The 14,627-nt window shown below is 39.5% G+C and overlaps 1 protein-coding gene across 1 annotated transcript in view; it reads right to left on the minus strand.

The window, feature by feature from the left end:
• Nucleotides 1-1,254: 1,254 nt before the first annotated feature.
• man1a2 (mannosidase, alpha, class 1A, member 2) overlaps nt 1,255-14,627 on the minus strand; it is a 102,976-nt gene continuing 89,603 nt past the window's right edge. The window contains exons 11-15 of the mRNA XM_066686494.1: nt 8,354-8,469; nt 8,034-8,253; nt 6,550-6,722; nt 4,308-4,423; nt 1,255-3,618 (exon numbers count right to left, since the gene is read on the minus strand). Of these exons, the coding sequence (XP_066542591.1) occupies nt 3,486-3,618; nt 4,308-4,423; nt 6,550-6,722; nt 8,034-8,253; nt 8,354-8,469 (758 nt within the window). The 3' untranslated portion in view covers nt 1,255-3,485. The remainder of the gene's footprint in view (nt 3,619-4,307; nt 4,424-6,549; nt 6,723-8,033; nt 8,254-8,353; nt 8,470-14,627) is intronic.

Here is a 14,627-nt window from a genome sequence, read left to right on the forward strand (position 1 = left end):
TATAATTGGCTGCTCTTTAAACAAAAAATACCTGTCAGAAGTTGTTAGATAAAATAGATTGACATACTGCAAGAATTATACAGAACTCACTTTTTTTTCTTATCCTCGCCTACAGGAAGAGTGGGAGAAAAAAAGCTTTTAAAATTAGGGCTTATCGAGAAGAAACTACCTAAAACACGGCAGGGAGTGAGAATTGCATTAGAAATGTCTGAACAGAAAATCTGATGAATAACTTACAGCAGGGGTTCTCAGCTGGTGCTCTGAACATGTCGCAGTGTAGGGTCATGTGGTCAATAGGTTTCTATTTTAAATGCTTAGCTATCTGATGTCAGACGTTTATTTTTACAGATGCACATAAAAGATGTGCAGTAGGATAGCTGTTACCATGATAGACCATAAGGTGTAAGGCTAGCTAAAATGTTGTTTAAATTTTCTTGGTTTGAATTCTACAAATTTGGGGTGGGACTTAAAGGCAACGTTAGTTTTAATAATAAAACAACAACAACAAACAAAAAAATCTTTTTCTAAAATTCCTCACCATTTGCTAGCTCTCCAATCGGTGTGCTAGAAATCTGTGTAATGTGTTTACAAATCCCCGGTGTCTGTCAGGTATGGTAGGCTTCCTCTCTCTGCTCACAACAGATCAAAGGTATCTGGAGTTCTTTAGACAACAGAGAAAACACCAAATGTGTGTGTGTGTCTCTAAATTCGGGAGATGGACAACTGCATTACAAAAAATGCTGCAAAACTAAACAAATGAGTTTCTGTGGTTGTTCAGTGAATAAAAACTTACAGCCATATACAAACAGTTGTATTTTCCCCCTCAAACATATCGTTCCACCTTAAAAGACGCTGAGCTTCTGAGCATAAACAAACCAGAGAGACTAGTGTTTCCTTACAATTGTAAATATCCCCTTAAATGACTTTGTGAATCCCAAGCTGAAAGCAATTGAAGCTGTAGTAGGTGCTAGTAAGGGTGAGCCAGTGTTTGAAAAAAGTGCACACGTGTGTATGGGGCATGACTAGACAAAATTTTTACAGTCCTGTATATATTATATTTATAATTATGTTTATATCATCAGAGCTTTTGATTTACTTACTGCCATCAGGATGTAACGTATTTCAAAAAAGATAACAAAATCACCAGCTCCAGCTTCGAAGACCACTCACTCAATCCAGGAGAGGCATTCCTGCATGACTAATAAAAACAGTTACACAGGAAAAATGCAGTTGGTATTATTTTCGTAACATCTTTATTGAATCAGTGTCACATTTTAAACATATTTACAGTTTTTCTTTTCGTTCAGTAAAAATACAAATACAGAACACAGCTTCTCAAAATCCACCCAGCAACAACATTGGTTATGTTGGCTTAGGCTTCTCCCACCACAAGAAGAGGGTGATATCAAAGCGATGTTAGAAGAGGGGGAGAGAGTGTGTGTGTGTGTGTGTGTGAGAGAGAGAGAGAGAGAGAGAGAGAGAGAGAGAGAGAGAGAGAGAGAGAGAGAGAGAGAGGTGAAAATACAAAGTATCAGCAGGCTGCTGCTACTGCCATCTGGAGGAGTGGAAAAGACATGACATCTCTGCTGTATGTAGTGATGAGTCCAGAGAATCAGAGAAGGAAAGGAGAGGTTGAATACAGGAGATAAAATAGTTTAAAATGGCCAGCGTCACTCGAGATGTCCTGACCAAGACTGACTACACACTGTCAAAAGCCTTACTCTTCCATCTAGATTCCTTATTAAGACCAGAGGAAATATTTTTCTCAAGCTGAAAGGTCACCGATTGACCTGGGCACTGGACTAGTTTGAAGTACAGCAGCGGTGGCCTTCATTTTGAGTCTCTTCTGCTTTAAAACGTCTGCCCAAACCTCTCTGAAATACTCTCTGGAACATGCTAATGACTGGGGCCTGAGTGATGTCTAGTTTCATCGTTATAAAAGATGTGCATCAAAATAGAAGACTGCAAAACTATAGTAAAAGCTATACTTCCTCTTTAGTCCAACGATGACACAAATATAGTACAAAACATTAATGTACTGTTGCCATGTGTAAGTTAGCATTATCTTTATCTCTGAATGCATTATTAAAACTCAATGTGTTCACAGTCTCCTTAATTTGACTTATTCTCTCTGTCTGGACTCTTACATTGATTATATTTTGTGGTAAAAAATAAACTGTATGAAGAATTTCAGAGCTACACTACCTCTAAAGCATGGAGAAAAGAGTGGAAAGGAAAACACTTTCAGGCAAAGAGCTGTGGTCTTTCTTTCTGTAGTACAAACAATACAGTAATGCAAACCAGCAAAGTGCATTATGAATAACTGAGGCAAACCATATACTAATCCACTCAAGGTGCCTACCTCAGAGTACAGAGCAGCATGGATAAAAGCCAGATCACACAGCCCTTCAAAGAAGCAAGCGGACGAACGGATACGAAGAAAAGGTAGGGATGGAGGAGCAGGAACCAAAATAAAAGCAAACAAACAATAAAACAAGAAACCTAAAAACTGAAGTGGAGAATGGGCCATATGGAATGAAGGGTATTTCTTGGAATGAAGATAATGATAGTCTTGCAAGCAGCAATTGATCAACAGCAGCAAAAGTACGCAAATAATCAGACAGTAATCTCACCAACTAATCATGACACACCGAACACAGGAACTGGACTCAAGTGCCATAGTGTAGTGGTGACTGATAGGAGACTAATGCAAGAGCTGGGGGTGGGAGATAGAGCGCACACACTCATGAACTACCATTATGAGAGAAGCCACAAACATCCCAGGGTGCCGCTGGCCTACATTCTCCTTAGAAAAGAGAAAGTGGAAGAGATTTCACAGGTCGTATCCAATCCACCAGCTGCTGCCAACTTCCAAAGCTCCAGGTCCAGGTCTGAATTTAAACTGAGAGTATCAATGGGAAATCAGGCTGGAGAGCCTACAGTTCTGCTGCAGTAATTAAGCTATGTGTGGACGCCACAAGAGCCACCAAATAAAAACAAGAAACTGATAAGTTCAAGCCTTATATAATCCATGTTCGTCTTCTCTACAGAGAAAATCCATCAGTTTCCCATGCTTGTTCATCAAGTGATTCACACCAGGGCTGCTCTGTTTGTTGGGCTGGAGTTTCCAGATTGGCTTCTGCCCACATGTGGAGAGAGACCCACACAGCCAGTGCCTGAGCTGCATGAGCTGAGCGTTTCTGACTGGCATCTTGTCAGAGAGGGCAAGAAAAGTACGAAATATATATATATATATATATATATATATATATATATAAAATACAATGGGAGTGAGAAAGTCAATCCTGGTCCCCTCAAACTGGCAGTCACAACCTATAACCCAGGAGGAGACAGTGGTCAAGTGAGTAAAGCCCCAACCAGCCTCCTCAGCGCAGGTTCCTGCAGTCTTTTAGAGGCGGAGAAGGCTACAAAGATATTGGGGAGGGGGCAGAGAGCAAGGAGAGCACCACCCAGTTCGAGCTCCTTTACCGCTGGTCCTGACTGCCAGGCAGGGTGTAGTTGCCCAGATGCAGGACAGGCAAGGGGTGGGCTTCTGTGTTGAAGACCCAGTTTTCCAGAGGCAGCAGCTCATCACCGGAGAACAGCAGATAGAGGTACCTGCAACACAGGCACAACCACAACTACTCACACATCAATCAGAGCAATGTTCTGAAAGCCTTTTAGGGCTAGAGGAGAAAAAAAAGGCTGGGCCCAGCTTTCTTCACCTAGTAGAGACCTATTATACATTGCTTTATCTGCCAGGCCTTTTTAAAAAAATATATATAATAGTTGCAGTGCCACTACGCCACCAGCAGGTGGCATTAATGTTAAATAAGGCAGAGTCATCAATCCAGTTTACAGAGCTCTGCTTTTCAAAATCTAATTTTAGACTATCAGCAGGGCTGGCAAGTACGACCATATGTTATCATTATCATAAATTACATTGTATGCTTTGCTGTGTACATCATGGTTAGCATTAGACATTTCACCACACAAACCACTGAAATGTGATTTAGACCTGATTCTTGCAAAATAACAAGTAGTTTGCAAAATTTCATATGAATTTATCTTAACAAGCAAACACTAAATAAATAAAATATTATTTTTAGAAAGTGACAATGCAGTCCTGCCTTCTGTTAAGGTTTTACAGACTAAACTTATGTCATTTACTAAATTTATGTCATTCCAATATAAATGTATAAGTTTTGTAGTGAGAATGAAGCTTTTATAAATTCTTTAAAACGTGTCTGTGTTTACAGCAGTAGCAGAACATGATGAGGTGTCAGAGTAAAGTTTAAGAGACATACTTCAAAGTCTCAGCCAGGAAGAAGCTCTGCTGTACATCATCGTAGGTGGGGTTGGAGGAGTAGACATCTTTAACCCCAGAGAAACCCCCAGTTACTCTGCAATACTTATCAATAGCCTGTAGAAAACAGAGAAATACACCTACTCAGTGAGAGCACACAGAAATATAGGGACCACACTTCTGACACAGAAACATTATATAAAGCAGAAGTGACATCACAGTAATTCACTAGAATAACAAGATTTTTTTTTTTAAATCCACTACTATAGTGTTGTAGGAGAAATAAATATCCCCCCAGCAGCTGCACTAACATGTCTATAGTCCAAAGTGCTGTGGTCGTTAACTGGGAGCAGCACTAATTCACACAGCTGCTGCCATGCACTAATTTCACATGGTTATGCACAACAGCTGGGTACTGCACACTTTCAGTTAATGCATTTAGCACAGACACACAGCTACTGTTACATCCTCAATAGGCAGCTACACCTACAGAGTTTACTGAAGACCACAAACAACACCAGCCCACTCAAACGCAAAGTAACAGCACAGCGTAGAGTGCCCTGCTTGTCCAGCCCTCAACTGCCCCAGTCACAGAATCAGCCAAAACTGAGATGCTCCAGATACAAAATTAGACTACACCATGAACGTCATAGTAATAGTCCATGAGTGGAAGCATATTAGGCCTCATTAGTAAAATGGAAACCTGAAGTAATAGGATTTTGCAGTGGATAAAAACGTAACTCAGGAGAACAAGGTTTGACTCCCATTTCTGGCAAGCCTGACTACCATATTAAGCTCTGGGAAGGAGTCTTAGTTAAAAATATAAATGTGCCAAGAGGGCATGAGTAATAAATCCCCAGAACAAAATTTAGATTTTTAAACGCTTAATTTTTGGATGACTTAAGATTATATAGATATTTTGGTGGTAACTGAGCGCAAAATTCCAAAATTTCCATTGACACCACAATTTGTGGGGTGCTCCACAGCAGCTAATTTATGAACCACATTATTACACTAAAGCATTCATTGTTCAGCGACCTAAACCACACAGAGAGGAAATTAATTAGCTAATAAAAACTAACAACATGACTGTTATCTAATAAGGTGTTATCTAATATGATATGTTGTGTATCATATCTAGCAGGCTGCACTAGGCTAGAATGCTACTCAACTAATTAAGAACAGAGAGAATGCAAATCTAAAGGAGTGAATCTATATCATCATGTGCACAGCCATTAGCTTAACTAGTATTGCTTTTGTGTACAGTCCATGTTAAGGCTAATCTTAGCTCAGCAAGCATGCTAAAACAGCACATACATAAAAACCTAGTTAAATTCTGGTTCACAGATTCTCCACTGATGCAAGTGACAAATGAAAAGACCACAATCAGAGGAATGAGCCATTTCTCTTAAACTGTCTGTACAACATGCAGTTTAATATGTGCAGCAAGGCTCTCTGAATTGCACTCAATTAAAGCAGCCTGGTTCAGTCTAGGCCTCAGACAGAGCTAAGGCATGAACAACTGAGACAAGCCACTGCGTCAGTGGATCAGGAGATCAACACAATGCTATCTCAACTGAGAGCCAGGAGCCGGCAGAGGGAGAGGAGACTAAGAGATAAGATGATGTCAGGAACAAAAGAGAGAATGCGAGGAAGGGAAAAAGGGTGCAAGGCTGTGAAAGAGAGAAATCTTACGGGGTGGGGGGGGGTAGGAGTTTAAAAAAGACAAGAGGGAATACTGTAATAGAAAAAAAAAACAGAAAATAAGGCAGAATTAGAGAGAAACGAAAAAAGAAATGAGGAAATGAGAGAAAGAGTAATAAAATAGAAATAGAGAAAGAGCAATGGAGAGAGAGAGAGAGAGAGAGAGAGAGACCCAGTGGTTCATCAAAGGGAGTCCCAATGCAGAATAGCTGTGCTGCACTAGCAGAACAAAGCAGCCCAATCAGAGAGAAACAACAACTCTCCACTCTCAAGAGCACTTTGAAATCCTAATACACACACAATCATGTGGGGGGTTGCCTAAAGAAAAGCATTTAGATGAGAATGACGCACACAAAGAGAGAGACAGGGAAAAATCCTAATCTAAAATGTAGCACAATACAGTTAACTTGAACAAGACAGAAACAGAACAGACAAGAGTGAAAATGCATGCTTCTTTCTCACAGTCTACAGACTCATAATTGAACAGATATGTTTAACTATGATACTACTTGGTCATGAAATCTATTATGTGCACTAACCTGAGCTGCCTCCCAGCCCCATTGCCTGTACTTAGGGTCATGGGTAAATCTCCACATGTACCAGTATGTCTCGATGACCTCTGGCCTCAGGATGTAATACTTCTCATTCTGCCTCACAGCAACCGCCTCCAATCCACTGTCAAATTTAAAGGCTTCGGGACCCAGCTTCAAAACTGTAGACAAACACAAAAAAATATTACTGTGAGGAAAAAACATTTTTAAATTCCACAATACTGTAGCTGACTGACTCTCAGGGTCTTTTCACACTAGAACTGTTTTCCGGACCAGAGTTCACTTTCTCCAAGGATACGTTCAGTCAAGTTTTCAGTTTTCGTGCCTAGGTGCAGTTCAGAGCACTGATATCTGTTCCTTTTGAATTCAGAGGTCTGGGGTGGTCCACTGCAGGTGTGGATACAATCCGTTCTGGGGCTCCATGATTGGTTCATTCTGTATCGTGACTGTTACACTCCCTTCTGCTAAGTCTAACCTTGTATTTTGCCTTCTAGTGTGAATTGGGAGGTGCCAATCTGAGGCAAAGCTCGAGTAAGCTTGAGAATAAGTGACATTTACAGCCTAGACAGCTTTAACAACAGTGCTCCCCATGGTCATCCTTTCCTCTAGCCAGAGCCATGGAAGAACCAAAAAGTAACTACAGACCAACAGCTAATTTAGCAAGTTAAACTAAGCTTACAAGCTAGCTAAACTGTCAGTCTTTCAGCCTTTTGTTCTGCCAGCTCATAACATGGGCACACAGTGTGTGTGCATTTCCTGGATAGACATCCGGCAGTAAAGTGAATAAGAGCCTTAACCTCTCTAAAGCAATGCCACATAAAAGCTGGGGAATGCTTTTAGTGAGCCATAGACACAGTAGGATAGTCTATAACATGACCTGCATGTGAATATGGCTGCATATATATTGCCTGTTTTCTCTATTGTGTTTGGTTCTGACTTGCAGATGCAGATAAATATCTGGTTAGTAAATTCAGTTTTCTAAGGCTAGCACCAAGCACAGAAAAACACTAAAAGTATAAAATAAGAAAATAAAAAGAATAAAAGTTGTGAATTCAATACATGCACATCCCTAGAGGACAGAGAAAACACTCCTATTACTGTAACTTCTCTGGAGAATAAGACAGGCTTAGAAAGCAGCATTTAGGCAGTATAAGAGCAGAGGAGAACAGAGCAGAAAGCCATGGGGATGTGTAAATGGCAATGCACAGCACTAGCCTGACACCCCTATGGTGCAACCCAGATACAAAGAAGGCTAAACCTGTTCAGTTGAGCTGAGCATAGTGACAATACCTCTGTCAAGCTGTGAGATACAGAAAGTCACGGCACTTTCTCAAAATAGCCTGTTGGGTTACCATGACAACCCGCCCTGCTACAATCTGGCATGATCCTACTGTCAGACAAATCCATAGAGCCAACAGTCCATCAAATATCTCAAATATATGAGGCAGGATCTGTCTCTCCCTTTCACTCACCCGTACGGTCATAGCTCTCATGGCAGGTGTGTGCGATTTCAGCTCCCAGTTGAAGGTAATGTCCAGCTTTATCACCCGGCGACCCATCAGCCCCCAGGGCAAACATACCCCCAGCAAAACAGGTCAAATGACCCATCTTGCGCTCCAAGTGTCCATTCTTCCATTCTCCTATAAAAGTGAGGCCTCCGTTGGACTTGCGGATGAGGTGACGCTCGATAGCCTTGCGGAGGAGGAAAAAGAGAAGGGTGAGGAGAAAGGGCTGGGAGATAATTCAACAGATAAGCAAGAATGTTGCTTGTTTCCATGGCAACTAGCCTTACCTCAATAGCGTCATCGTAGGTCTTGCGAGCTTCTATGTCGGTTTTATCAGACATGAGCCAGGCCTTCAACAGGTACTCATAAAAACTGTCCCCCAAGCCACCCACTGATGTGTGATCTATACAGGCGAGAAAGAATCAAAGGGCTGAGAAGTGAAACAATGCCAATGCTAATATTTCCAACATAGTTAAAGGGAATTCATTAGGTAATACAACAGGGAATAGGAAGACATTCTGAAATCATTATGCTTTCCAGAGTCATATTAAACTCATTGACTTGTGTGCTTGATTATTTATGGTGTTGCAGTTCATTCTCATTAAAAGCATGATATTTAGTGTCATTTTTTAAAACAACATTCACAATATGCTCAGAAATGCATATTGTAACACTTTATGACAACATCTCATAAAAATGAGAAATGCTTTCATACTACCCAAGCCTTACTTGAATGCGCCTTTTAATGCCAATCAAAACATTTACAATTAATTAAAGCCAAATACTGCTCTGAATAAAGAATTCTTTCCATGCCCTACTTGGAAGCAGACTTATATAACGCAATCCTGCATGTGGACTATTGGGACAAACTTCAGCAAAAGCACTAAAAAACTCCATAATAACCGCTGAAGTTCAGGCTGGTGGAACGAAAGCTGTGTTTACTCTCTCCTGGACGCTCATTCTTTTAATGACCCCAAGCCCAGCTGTAAAAATGTATTCAGGCTTGACGCCCACCATCATCACAACAACAATGTATTGAAGAGAGCATGTGTAAGCCCCTGTGCTCATTCAGGGAGGACACACACCACCAATCACCTAATCACTCACAAAGGCCTCTGCTGCATGCATATAAGCCACTAATGAAGTGTGTGTACATGTTTGGTGGACCGAGAAGCATCAGCGATAGTAATGGCTCATAATAGCTTTGCTAAAGAGGTGATAAAAGTAAACCCAGAGATAGTTATAAACAATATGGCAGCACTAACTGAAGCATGAGGCTAAGACTGTATAACAGAGAGAAAAGATAAAGTCAGTACTAAATTTATCTTGAAGAGGGACATTTCTCAAGCATCAAATGATGAAGAGAATGATTTTGGGATGGTACTACAATGTTAGATTACTAATGATTAGGTTCAAAATGTTGAAACACAGAAAATCAAAGGAATTACTATTTTAAAAAAAACCTTAAACCACAGACAGAGTAATTAAACTTACTAACTATACATTTTTAAATTTGTTTACTACTCTAAATTATTCATTAACTACTGTGAAATTACAATACAGTGCAAAATTCAACTAATTTGTTCAATTTCCAGTCAAAACAACTAACAAGTGCTCATCAGTTTTATCAGTATCAGAGAAAAAAAACCCAGAAAATATAGCAAAAGAGTCTCAGCAACCATCCACCACATTTTTACGTTAATTAAAGGTTTAATTCTTTTGGCAAATGATTCAAATTCAAATTTCAGTCTTAAAAGCGTAATGTGTAATTGTTTTTTTCTGTCTATCTTGACATCTACACATCCATTCTGACTCATGTCAACGTTACAAATGACTCAAAAGTCATTTTGGTGGTCACTGGTGCAGACAAATTTTCAGTGTTAGAAAAAAATCATGAGAGTTGTAACTTCTTGTAACTCGTTAACAGTTGTAAATCCTAGAGGTTTAACATGCTCCCATATCCTCGATTTGTTGGTGTAAGGTGGTAAGGCTCGCTGTCAGTTTTTTCATCTTAATTTTCCTATAAATCATTGTGTAACATTCTCATAGGTTTTCAGTCTAGGAAACAGAGACCATGCAAGAGGGCAGGAGAGTGAAGAAACACTGCTGTCCTCCCTCAGTCCACAGCTTATTTGCACAGCAAGACACCTAAGCTCCAATAGTGTGCTTACTTCCTCTAGTGCGCTATATGTGTGCGTGTGTGTGTGTATACATTGAGGAAGACATTTTGTTTTATGTTGTACATTACAAACCCAGTCTTTGCTAAAGCAGTCTGTGACCAAAAGCTCATTGTGTTGAGATGTAACGTAAGGGCCTGTGAGACTTTAGTCTCTTTTAAAGGCTTTCTTAGTGTTTTCAATAAAACCTCTAGAATATGGTTGGCAGTTGTACTGATTTAATCTATATATACTTATATTCTCTTTTCTCTCACTCTGACTCAGATGAAAACTTTGAGAAACGTTTACGTTAAACGTGTTACATTATGACAGTTTTGCAGGTCTAACATGGTTGATAAGTCGCATTTTCTCTTTTAATTTTTTGACATAATTGTGAACTACAATTTTGCAAACTGTATTTAACCCATTTGTTTTTCATCGTTTACCTACTTGGGTATCTTTTGTCTGATCTCAGACATATCGCCATTAGCCATTTTACATATATTAGAGATGCAAGGCAGGCACTTAATATTAGGGTAGGTAGTTATTTGAACATTACAGCTTCGTTGAAAGGAAAAATATTTCAGTGACACTTGAACCCTCGTAAGAAATAAAATTATAATTATCTTTCTTTAAAATTGCAGCAGACAAACAAGAGTAAAGAGTGGACAAATAATATACTAAAATATTTTAATCATATATTTATATGTTATGAAATGTGTTTCTTGCAAAATGAATTTAATACAAATGAAGGTAAATATAAATGAAAGGGTGGTCTCTGACTTTTGCCCATACTGTATGTAGAAATGCAAGTGAAAGAATGACTCATACCCTGGCTCTTACTATTTAATAGTGTTACATTTCTATCCATGACTGAGTGGCATTCAATAAGAAATGACACCACTGTTGGCTCAAACCCTGACAATAATATACCAGAGCTCAGCACACTCACAGCACAAAAACTAGACCAACCAAAGAGCAAACATGGCTCACGAAACTGAGAACAAGTGGAACAGTGTCAGAGCGCTGAGTCTGCATGAGGTGCAACAATGCTCATCGTCAGAGGGCTTCTGGAGGAGCCATTAGCACAGCTCCAGTGCCTGGCTGCTGGTACCACTGTAGCACTCCAAATGCATGTGTGTGTGTGTAAACAGGGAGATGAACCTGACACTGTGGAACATGCAGTCAGGCTTGTTACGGAGCAGTCTTTAGGGGACAGGATGGGAGAGCGGCAGATGGCTGGGAGATAGCAATGTTTCTTTGGGGGGGGAGATAATGCATGCAGACGAAGGTGTTATAGTCCATTTTATGACCTTGATACCCATTACGCTCACCCGTCTTCAAACAAACTAGGTCGGTGAGAGCAGAACCTTATGTCCATCCTGCACTCCCACATGTATGAAGCACATGCACCCACGCAACCAATTGATAATTTCCCAGCTATTAGTCTCAAAGCAATTCCATTAGTGAACAGGCAGGGTGTGCAAGCATGGTGACGCAGCATCAGAAACACTCCCAAAAGCCACCCAGAAGCACTTGACCATGTACTGTATGCAAATTGATTTGTGGAACTATTTATGATTTATGAATTATTCAGAAAGCAAGAGTGAGAAACAGACAGAGTGAGAGAGACAAGGGGGGGCAGAGAGAGAAGGGAGAAGAGGAGAAAATAAACAAAAGTAAGAATTAAAGAAAACGTTGGGGGGAAAAAGTAAAAAGTGACAACATGAATTACCTTAAATGGTGACGTAACAATAGACCACTCAAGGTTGTATCCAAACAGCAAACAAAGATGAATGTCATAATGACACATTATCTTATTTTTGACCCTTCAAATCAAACTTAAGTCTTGCAGGCTGAGACCCAATTGCTGATCTGTTGCTATGATAGAAATTATGACGCGTTCCCCTGGTTCACATACACCTGTGACAGAGTATGAATTTGATGCTTAGGGGAAACGTACTGAGGAACCAACTAACAAATGCAACAGCGAAAGCTCTAGGCCTCCAAGAGTCTCCACTCTACCAAGACTTCACAAGCTGAAGAAATGACAACGTAATTCAATTGCATATTATTATAAACGTAGTTTATAATAAAACTAATAGGGAAAAAAAAGTACAAAAAGTAAGGAAATTTGTGTTTGTAGACTATTTCTTTGTTGTAACAATGCTTCTGGGCAATAACTCTTATGCTGTTGAAAAGCCTGTAAATTTCCCATTTAAATGGTGCCACGTTTGTAAGGAACATGCATTTGTGGAACGAGCAGTAGCGCTGAGTATGTGGGTGGCGTCCATGAAAAATTTGACAATTCTCTGCCAGGAAGTGAAATTTACTTTCATTAGCTGAAACATGCTTTTGATGATGCTTTCCCATTAAGTCAGCAATGAACACTGGAACGTTACTAAAATATTAAAAGGGAATAAATACACCCTAAAGAAAAGATTACTGTTTAACAGTCTCAAAATATATATAGCATATATACATTTTGGAAAGCAGTTTATATATTGAATATAAACTGCTTTCCTAATGTCACAGCTAATCTCAATTTGTTTTACCCCTAACATGAATATATGTAGGTAAAGCATATTTCAGTATCCTGTATTACAATATTAAATACACATAGGTGAAATTTCAAAGAATGCAGTAATCAAAATTAGAGAATACTTTAAAACACTGGTGCTAATCTGGCCCTAGTGCTAATTCTTTGAATTACCCGACGAACCATATTAATCTGCCAAGACTTGTAAACATGCAGCACAATGGTGAGCTGCTCCAAGACGACTCTCAATGGGGAATCACTTAAACACTGCTGTTGGAATTCCTCTACAATTCAGAGCTAAATGGGAAAAGTTGTTTGCCAGCATAGTGTCTCGTGTCTGAGAGAACACTCTAGATTAACTCAACCTCTCTTCAGCAGAAAGAATCAAAAGGCTAGACTAAAGGAGGAGCCCAGGAGCATGTTGTGTGGACAGAGAACTGTCACATGATGGGGAAAGAATAAAACAAAAGTGCGAGGAAGCCATTTATGTTAGTAGGAGAAAGAGTTCTGGTTAGGGTGATGTATTTTTCTTTGTACACAAGATAGTGCCCCTAGTCACACTACAAACTGGTTACATTTTTCACTGAAGCGATTAATACTGAATTAATTAAATGGCCAGTGCACTAGGGTTGGATACTGTAGGAAGTACTTTAAGGGTACAGATACTAATGATACTAAGGAAGTAGTACGAATGATTTTTGTTAAACTGCAACACAATCAGGGCAATGGTGAGTCAAAAGCGGTCTCAAGTGTGGTTACATTTTTATGCAGACAACTCTTTCTGCAGTGCAGTCATGTGCCAATTAAAGTCTGCAATATAATCTGGGAAACAAAAATGTTAACTGAAACGGTCACTGACTGGACATTAACATAGTCAAAATAATTTCAGGCTTTTATTTAAAAAATAAAAATAAAAATAAGGATTAAAATACATTATGATTTCTGTTGCCCATGTTCGGGGTGTCGTCACAACGTCTAATGTTAAAATATACCCTTTATTTCCCATTGAAGGAAATTTGTGGAAAGTCATTGAGGCAAAAGGAAGCTTTATGACAAAATTTAAGAGGATGGAAACTTTCTGCATGTCAAGATGAACACAGAGGTAAACAAAGAACTTTCAAGCTCATTAACTTAATGGAGCAAAATGCAGTCACTTTCAGTAGTCTCTTAGAGGACCCAGGCGCCCTGCATGACTGAGTAAACCTCATGACATCATACCACTAGGTACTGGTACTGAAACTCTTGTACCCATAATGGTACTGGTTCAAAAGTGAACAGTCCCCACCCCACAGCCCACGTAAACATAAACTCTGGAAGATCACTGGCGACCAAGTTATGGATTAGAAAGCATTAGAGAAGGGTTTTCCATCAACTGAGTTTTTACAACGCAAATTTTTTTTACAACCCAAATATCACAAAGAGTTTTACACTCAGACGAGGTGGAAAAGATAGAATATCTTTGTTTCCACACCAACAACCGAGCTTCTTACTTTAATGCATGTATTGAATATTGTAGATATACAACACTGCACAAAAGTCAGAGACTACCAAGCATTTTATTTTTACTCAAAACATTAAGAACAAGCTCTATACCACAGAAATGACAGATGCCCTAACAAAGAAATATTAAATCAAGCTTTAAACATTATAAAGTGTGTTTTTGATATAAACAGCCCTTCCCTGATCATGGGAAGTTTATTCACAAAAGTGCAGTGGATGGAAACATGATTCATTTAGCAAATGTTTTGCCGATATTTCTTTATTGTGCAAAACATTTTAGAACGTTTTGGATGGAAACCCAGCGAAAGAGAGAGAGCGAGACATTGATGTACTGTACAGCAGGGGAAGAGGCAGCAGTAATGATTA

Source organism: Hoplias malabaricus, chromosome 12 (assembly GCF_029633855.1).
Source record: "Hoplias malabaricus isolate fHopMal1 chromosome 12, fHopMal1.hap1, whole genome shotgun sequence".
Taxonomy (NCBI): domain Eukaryota; kingdom Metazoa; phylum Chordata; class Actinopteri; order Characiformes; family Erythrinidae; genus Hoplias; species Hoplias malabaricus.